The following is an 8,949-nucleotide window of genomic DNA, read 5'->3' as shown; positions in this document are numbered from 1 at the left end:
TTTTGAGAATCTCCTGAATTCTATAAAACAAAACACATCAGGGACACTAAACACTACTGTAGACTAAGCTAAAACACCATTTTGTCTTGAATATTTTGAGTGCCATACTTATAGGTTTAAAAGATGCTCCATTTGTACATGTATCGAGTGGCTGGTCAATCTAAGCTAGCTAAAGATGGCGTATAGAGTGATTGAGTGCAATTAGTAAAATTCAAGGAATAATAACAAGAAGCATCCTACTGCAGTCCAGAAACCATGCCAAAGAATGGTAATGTTTAAATAATTGGAGCTGTTGCAAATCTAATAAACCTCATTATGGTGTATGACACTCAAATTAAAGCTCTGCAAACATTATCAATGTCTTCTTTCTGACCAGATGCATCCTGAAGGCCTTCAGAAGAGAGAGAAGAGACCACTGCTTCCTGCTGTGGGGTCACATGTCCTCTAGTTGTACTTCTTTTCTTGATGATACCTCCAAAATCCCAGAGCAACTTTGATCCACATTTTAAAAATCCACTTCATTTCTTTTTTTCTGTCCATTTTTTTGGTGGTTTTTTTTGAAACCACATACAAAAGCCCCTCCCCTTACCAAAGTTATAAAATTGGAAGTCACTTGCAGGAAGCAGCTTCATACCAGACAGAGAAACAGTAGGGACAGCAGAAGGGCAAGGCAACCATGACAAATGTACTCCCCAGTTTCCTACACCTCCAACCAAACAACATTAATGCTTCAATTTATAAAAAAATATCTGAATAAAAAGCATACTATTGTCATCCGGCACTAACATCTTCACACAGTTCCATGTGTTTAAAATATCATCTTATCTGATAAAGATGCCTTCATGCAGATGATTCCCCCCCTTTTTTATCTTTTTCTTTTTTGTTTATTTGTTTGTTTGTTTGTTTGTTTGTTTGTTTGTTTTGCGGCAGGCAGTTACACATTTCTCCATTTGGTCCTCCTTCGGTGTGGACTCCCTGCTTTTCACGCCTTCCTCCCCCTCCATCCTGCTCCCCTCAGCAGCATTCTGTGTCGTCTGACCGAGCTGGGCTTCAACACCCACCCCCCCACCCCCCCGCGCATACACGCACCACATGCGCATACAAACACACGGACACTGGAATACAGGCATACGCATGGACGCATGCAAGCACACAGTAACTTCCTTAATTTCCTTTGTATGCACAATGTATCTAAAAGTAGCAGAGATACTGCACCCTTTCACAAATTGGCATGCCCTTTCTACAAGAAGTAAATGTTCTTATGTGCAGTCCCTTTGTTAAGTTGAACTACCTATTTTGTTTTTTGGGGGGGTTTTAATATTTAATTTTATATCTCATTTAATCCAATAAAACAGCGAAGATTGCTAAATCCTTATGCGACTGCTACAACTCTTGCATTTGCGCTCCCTGATTTGACTCTGCTGTCAGGATACGTTGGTAGTTGTTCAAAGTGTGTCATCTGGTGACGCCATTGCTCCAAAGGCACGAGCGCCCCCTCTCTCAGCTCTGGCTCCGCCCATCCACAGCTCACAGGTTCAGGCAAGAACCGCCACTCCCATGAGCAAATACAAAGTGGGAACAGGCCACAAATGAAGAGAGTCAGAGTGAGATCACGATTTGTTTTGTTTTCTTTTTTGTGTTGGGAAAAGTTGGCATGAAACAACACGTGTCCAAAAAAACCCAAGGAAAAAAAACACAGAGAGGTAGAGTGGTGGGCCTTAGAGTGGAATGACAAAAAGAGACTGTTTCATCTGTTTTTCCGGGAGCGCGCCACTGTGACTTGGATTGTACTTTCTCCTTCAAATCCCGAAGCTTCCAAATGTTCTCCTGAAGCCCCTCCCCTCCCCTCCGCCCATGGAGGAGTAAGGTAGCCCTGGGGGCCTGTCGCGAAAAGTTGTTTCCCCTCTTTTCTGTAGACTGCACCGACCCCTTGCTCCAGACTGCCTGTGCTGTTGCACTTCTTCACCACCGGGGGCACCAGAGTGCTGGGCAAAAGTAGAGATGTTAGGGAGAGACTACTCAATGTCTCTGACAACTGCTCACTGTTGCAGGCCTGGCCAGAGCCACATCGCCGCAGTGCCGCCTCCTCGTCCGATGGGTCTACAGAGCCTTGCCGTATGTCTCCGGGGCTGCCACTATCCCCATAACCGCTCTGCCTGCGCTGGTGCCCCCTGGTGGCATAGAGGCCGAAGGCAACTGGGGGAGCCGGTCTCAGTGTCTGTGTGGAAGGGCTGTTGGACCTGGAGAGCAGCTCCCACTGCTCTGGGGGGAACACAGGGTTTTGTGGAGGCGAGACGCTAAAGCTGAGCCCTTCCTCCATGGTGGTTTGGAGGCTCCCCTCCGAGCTGCCCGTGGCCAGGGACGAATCACTGTGAGACGCATACTGAGGAGATGCAGACCCAGAGAAACAGCAAAAGATGGGGGTTGTGAGCTATAAGTATAGAACAGTACCACAAATTCCCTCCAGTCCACAGCCACCTATAGAGGTCATCCTTAATTAAGTCTAACCTACAACAATTCAATATTTGATTCAATATTTACTTGTATAGCACTTGGACAGTCCTTTACAATAGACCATTAGGAAGCTTTTCAAAGGGCTTTGCTTGGTGCCAGCACATGCCCTACCTGTGCAGTGAGCAGTTGGTTGTTGATCCCAGGGGAGCGTAAGGAGGCCCATGATGCAGGGGAGGTCATCCGGAAGTGTCGGGGCTTGCGCCCCAGCCGAGGTCTGGGGGGGGCCGGCAGGGCTGCAGTCACTGGGTGGAAGAACTCCGCAGGGAGGGGGTAATGAGCCTGGGGGTCACCTACACCCTGACCCGCTCCTCCATCTCCGCCTTTGCTGCTGCTACAAGGCGCCCCGCCTGAGGAAGACAAAAGAAAGGCATGCCTCAACCCCACCCACTGTGCTCCTCACTCTCATTTGATACAGCTTCCATCAAAGCCCATCTGCTTCGCCCTATCTTTTTTTCCCCACCATGAACCTAGCTAGTCAGCCCACTTGACGTGGGTCCTAACCCCCCCAAATTTCCTCAAGGTAAGTCACCTGTGCTGTGTCGGACTGGCACGTGGGGACGCAGGCTCCTCCAGGTTCCGTCCTCCGCCCCCGGCGGCTTCTCCTCCGCCCTTGTGCTGTGGCCCCGTGAGAGTCGCCGTGCCTCCTCCTCCGACGACTCTCCGTGACTCCTCTCCTCCTGTGCCGTGAGAGAGAAACCAGCACAAGGCTGTTGACATTAGCACAAGCTACGATTTCTTCCCATGTCACAGCTGAGCAAAAGTGGCTCATCCTGGCTGCCGTCGAGCACCAGCAGCGTCTAACGATGCTCTTGGATGCTGGGACCACAGAAGGTGGTCTGCTACTAAACAGCTACTACGTTAGTTCCTGTTAGTGAACTTCCCACAGCTCTTCTTTTTGTAATTTAAAAAAGTGACACAAATGGATCAAGTCAATATGGATGAACATGGCAAAGGTAAATTTACTCTGTCCCATGCGCTCTCAGTCCTCACATCGTGTGTGTAAGGCGTGAGTAAAGAAGCACAGCAGTAAAGCCAGTGAATCAGGAGTCCCCTCTGGGTCTGCTGGATTTATTCGCTTCATTTCTTGGGTTTAATTAGGCTGGGTCATGGCCATTTTGGCCACGTAGGTCTCATTAAAAACGGACAATGAGAGAGCCAGAAGAGATTATGGAAGTGAAAAAAAACCAGCAGCAGGTAACTCCTGGTACATGCCAAGCCTCTTATCGGGACAGATTATGCACTGTGTAGTGCAGCAGTAAGAACATTCATAAAAGCCTCTCTCCAGCACAGGGATTCAGAATAGTTTAAGGGGTATAAACTGAGGTAAACCAATTATCTTACCATATCACCGGGACGGGTTCAGTAGTAATATTTGGGAAATGATGTCGGCTGCTTGTGCCCAAATCTCACCTTGGCCTCCTTTACCACCAGATGGTACATGCTCTGCTCATCCAGGCTGAGGTCATCCGGCAGTGCCGAAGAGGACTTGTCCGAGAGCTGCTCCGAGTGCAGGGACACCTGCTCCAGCTCAGCCATGTGGATCTCCTGTCCAGACAAGCGAAAATTAAAACAAACCCACAAATCCGAACTGCTTCCATCTCTACAACCCATTCCCTGTCCTGGCAGCTGTTGTGGCGCTATAAAAAAACAAGACAAACCAACACACCAAAACAACAACAACAACAACAACAACAACAACAACAACAACAAAAAAGCCCAACCTTGGTCAGGACTTGCTGAAACACAGCCCCACCCAGCACAGAAATAACTTGGATTCATAAGGGAGCTAGTAAAGGTTAAGTTGTTGCTAGGGAACATTTTGTGCATGCAGCCTTTCTGGCTCCACTGCTGGCCTCTTTTTTTGTCGACGTGACAAACAACAAATCTGTCGGCTGCAGAGAGTCCTGACAGGGTCTTCGTGGTTTAAAATCCTGAACGGGAATCGTGAGAGCTGTGAGTTCCCTGGTCTGGGTGTGGCCTGTGTCCCAGAACAAGAGAGTGAAAACAAGAGTCTGTCTCAAAAACATGAGTAATGAGAGAGAAGGAGAGAGAGGTGAAAGAAAGACAGAGAGGGAGAGAGAGGGAGAGAGAGAAGAGGGAGCAAGACTCCATAAATCAGAGCTGGATAGGGAGCAGATGGAGATGAGAGAGGGGAGATTGATGGGTTGACATGGTCTGCAGACAAGCTGAAAGAAGGAGTGATAGGTGAGGAGGTTACTGCATTAATGACCTCCTTTCCAACCCGTCTCTGTCCTGTCTGTCTTGATGATGGACACAGCTGGGACTCATTGTGTGCATGTCATTGAATACATACATGTAGATTCAGTCTTACTAAGCATCAGTATGCTTTTATAATAGATATGATGCTGTTATACACAGAGTGACAAGTTTATTCTGTACACCAACTCTTTAGCTGTATCTACAGGTTACTGATGTACTCTATAACTTGAGCAAAAATGGTAGCAGGGTGGTGGATTGCAATGTACAACTAACAATAAAATGAATAGCAGTTTATTATGTAATTATAGAGTATGTGTAGCTAATAAAGTGATAACTCAGTGCATATAATGTACAATACAGTATTTTTTATCTGTAAGATGCTTTTCCAATAGTCTTTTTTTATCACTGTGTGTATAAACTTTATTTGTGTGCATATGACAAGCTGAAATTAGTGCTGCATTCAGGTCAGCCCTGATATACTCTCTAAACAGCAAACTAACAATAATATTCAAATACTACTTCAAGCCAAAACTACAAGCTCAGAAACTATGAAGAACAATTAAGCAGAATTTTAGTGACTTGCATTCATGGGGCCAAAGTGCTTACAGTGTTGAACAGTAATGTAGGTCAAGGTATTCCCGCTAGTATACAATGATGTGTAGTGTATTGGAGTAACAGGCAAAAAAAAAAAAAACACTCTTAAGAAGTAAAAGAAATAAAAAATAAAAACAAAAAGACATGATTTAACAATGGTATGAACCCTGTGAATGCCTTGCGCAGGCTTGGTGCGTGGCGCGCCGGGGACTGGGGACATACCTCCGGCGGGTGTCGCTTGCAGTCTTTGCACAGTGGCGGGGAGGAGTAGTGGAGGAAGACAGAGCCTGAGAGGTTGTCAATCAACAGCATCTCCCCCTCAAAAGAATCCTTAATGAGCAAGGATACACTGTCCAGCCACACGCTCTCCTGGGACGCAAGCACACATTACTCCAGAGTTAACCACCATGGCACCCTGCAGCGGTGTGAGGCGTGAGGGGACCGAGGCTGCATGCTCAGTCAGACCCTGTAAGCTCGTACTGAATGCAGTGCAGGGGCACACAGGAAAGCAGCAGATTCAAAGCAGACTGCTCTATGGCATCGTGAAATGCGCAGTGCTGTGTGCAACTGCACTCTGAATTCCTTCTAAACACATTTAAAAGTTGATAATAGCAGCATGCATGGTTGCATCTCATGCAAATTATTTATACCAACATATTCACACAGGACACACAAACACATACACGCGCTCGCATGCATACACACACGCACACGAGCGTGCACACACAGCCTGAATTAGATACGACTTTGCAACAAAACTATCCCTAAAAAGGGTTTATGAATGAATTAATGAGTTTATTACTGATTGGTAATGGGTATGGTTATTTATATTTATTAGTTTAAAAATCATTATTAAAGCAGTTATAATAAATAAATAAAAATGGGAACTAGTGACCTGTTCTATGCCAAACATTGAGCCCACAATCATCTGTATTGTTAAATCTCTGATTTTATTGGCTACTTAGCTTGCTTACTCAGTGCCTTCTTCTTTAGTCAGCATTATACCCACAAGCTTCATCAGACAGTTGTTCATAAAATATTACCATTTACAGGATGGACTGGATGTTCATTTCTGACCAAATGCTTACTGATGATTAAAGAGTTTATGACCTAATTAATAATAATTAATAAACTGATTTTAAAGCACTCATAAAATCATTCATAGACTGTCCTGTAAGGGTCATCTCATTTTTAAGTGGTATTGAAATATGAGTTTCTTTGGCAGGACTGCTTTGACTTTGGCAGGACTTTCTACTTGAAAAAACAGCCGTATATTACTCTGATACAAACTTAAACGCTTTAACAAATACTCATCTCCCCACAGAATAATTACAAGGTCATTTTTAATAACTTGGACTCGTTTCTAACTCAATGTATCAATCAGTCAGTCAGTTAAACAACTAGGGCATTCAGATCAAACGTAAATATTTTGCTACTGCATGACTCGTCAGCAGTGCGAAGCAGAGCATGCTCAGGCTTATGACTTCACACAGCACACTGTGTCCACACCTATACTGTCCTATACTGACCAGGAGATGGAGATGTGGAAATAAACATCTAAGAGGTCCTTACAGAGCACTGAACCCAAGACTCCTCCAGAACACATCCATTTACAGGAAGAATGCATTTACTTATTTAGACATCATGGGTCACAGATATTATACTTTAATTAAAATAATATAAAACAATCATTAAAAAAGAAAACTTGCTAATTATCCATAATGGTGAGTGTTAAACCTAACACAAACACCTGACAAGTGTCCTGAATTAAAAAGGCTGGATAATTAGCTGCTTACAATTTAAAGATTGATTTAACTTGCAATTTAGTGTTATTTAATGGCAATCTTTATTTCCCCAAGTAACTGTGCTTATTGCATCAACGTCCCCTCATTAAGGGACCATGGCAGATTGCTTAGGATTCCTTTATACTAATAATTAGATGCAAAAGAGTATTTTAAGCATGACATAATATGATCAGACCAGATGGCATGCATAGTAAATTTATGCAAATGCATAGAACTAGAAACAACCAAAAATGTAATGTTATTGTCACGGAACGCTCGCCTCCCGCGAGACACGTGGTTTGGCCAGCCATGTGCAGTGGGAGGACTTTCTGTGGCCACGCCTGCACCTTATTTGTCTATGTGTATTTAAACCTACGTCAGGGTGTGCAGCGTTGTTGGTCATTGTTGACGTAACGTGTTGTTGTTGACGGTGATGTTAAATGTTATACTCGTCGTTGTTAGATGTGTACGTGTTTATCGTGTTCGTTTAATGTTAATCGTTGCATGTTCTTTGTTTGTAACATGTGTGAGTGCCATTATCTTTAAATGTTAATAAATATTCATCCCCGTCATTGGAGCCTGTGCGTCCTCTCCCTCGCCCTACGGCACTCAGACCACCTTGTGTTACAGTTATGCTTCTGCATTTGCTGAGGGTTAGATGCTTAGTTGAATGTTGCACATGTTAAAACAAGACCAGACTACTACTACCACTACTACTACTACTACTACTACTACTACTACTACAACTATTACAAAAAATGCATTTATGATAAATGTATTGTCTGATGGCTTTATGTTTGTTCAAATTAAAATATGAAGCAAAAAAAGCAAAACTTTTGTAAACCTTTGTTAATATGTTTTGTTCTGCAGAGCCTTCAATTGTATACTTATTGAGCGTTGAACTGAAATAGACAAGCAGTACATTTAAGGTTTGTACTGCTTTTGGCTAAAGAGCTAAAGCCCTTCAGAATTACGTACATGCCCTCATCCAACACATCACGCTCCAAGATTCCAATCCCTGAGTGTTTGGCCTTGTAACAGCTGTTCTAGAAAACCTCCAGTATCCACAACATGCTTCTCGCTCCCTGACACAGTGGAAGTGCAGTACACACAGGTGGCGGGGCAGATGGGGAGTAGGTGAGCTTGCTCTGAGGGTACAGGTGGCATAATCCACAGGTGTCCGCTACTCTAAGCAAGTGGGTGTCGACTCTCTTAACGAGCGCTCCCTTAACGAGGCCTCTTGTCTCCCTCGTTTCCCCTGCTTCCTGCTCTTCTTTCAGCAAGAGAGAGTTGCAAATACTGAGGTTGTGGGGAAGATTGATGGCTCCTTTTAGATTCGCACACACGCTCGATAGTGATGCAAGCCCCCCCCCCACTTCTGTTTCTCTCTCAGTCTCTCTCTCTCGCTGGGCCTCTCTCATTTTATCCATCCATCTATCTATCTATCTATCTATCTATCTATCTATCTATCTATCTATCTATCTATCTATCTCTCTCTCTCTCTCTCTCTCTCTCTCTCTCTCTCTCTCTCTCTCTCACCTTGACAGCAGTGTTATATTCCATTGTGTTGATGATGAGCAGTAATGATGTGGAGATAGGTCTGTGGGGAACAGATTAAATCAGTGCAGCCTTTATCCCATGCAAACACAGCATGGAAGAAGCTTGATCTCCTTAAGATCTATGTTAATGAAATGGAATTTATGCATATCTTGGAAAAAAAAAAAAAAATTAGCATTAGAGAGCTATATTAAAAAAAAAAAAGTCTGGAGGACACATTGAGCCAACATTAGTGTCACGGTATAGCCCCTCCTTGTTGGTGTCTACCGGCAACCGGCGG

General features: G+C 44.2%; 1 protein-coding gene across 1 annotated transcript in view; it reads right to left on the bottom strand.

Annotated features, from left to right (window-relative positions):
* Positions 1-1,088: 1,088 nt before the first annotated feature.
* The window catches only part of cacna1ia (calcium voltage-gated channel subunit alpha1 Ia), an 80,658-nt gene continuing 72,797 nt past the window's right edge, over positions 1,089-8,949 (bottom strand). The window contains exons 31-35 of the mRNA XM_035523523.1: positions 5,551-5,697; positions 3,925-4,059; positions 3,044-3,191; positions 2,626-2,861; positions 1,089-2,383 (exon numbers count right to left, since the gene is read on the bottom strand). Of these exons, the coding sequence (XP_035379416.1) occupies positions 1,748-2,383; positions 2,626-2,861; positions 3,044-3,191; positions 3,925-4,059; positions 5,551-5,697 (1,302 nt within the window). The 3' untranslated portion in view covers positions 1,089-1,747. The remainder of the gene's footprint in view (positions 2,384-2,625; positions 2,862-3,043; positions 3,192-3,924; positions 4,060-5,550; positions 5,698-8,949) is intronic.

This window comes from Electrophorus electricus, chromosome 1, assembly GCF_013358815.1.
Source record: "Electrophorus electricus isolate fEleEle1 chromosome 1, fEleEle1.pri, whole genome shotgun sequence".
NCBI classification, from domain to species: Eukaryota; Metazoa; Chordata; class Actinopteri; order Gymnotiformes; family Gymnotidae; genus Electrophorus; species Electrophorus electricus.
The sequence above is the reverse complement of the archived record's forward strand: the minus strand, read 5'-3'. Positions and strand labels throughout refer to the sequence as shown.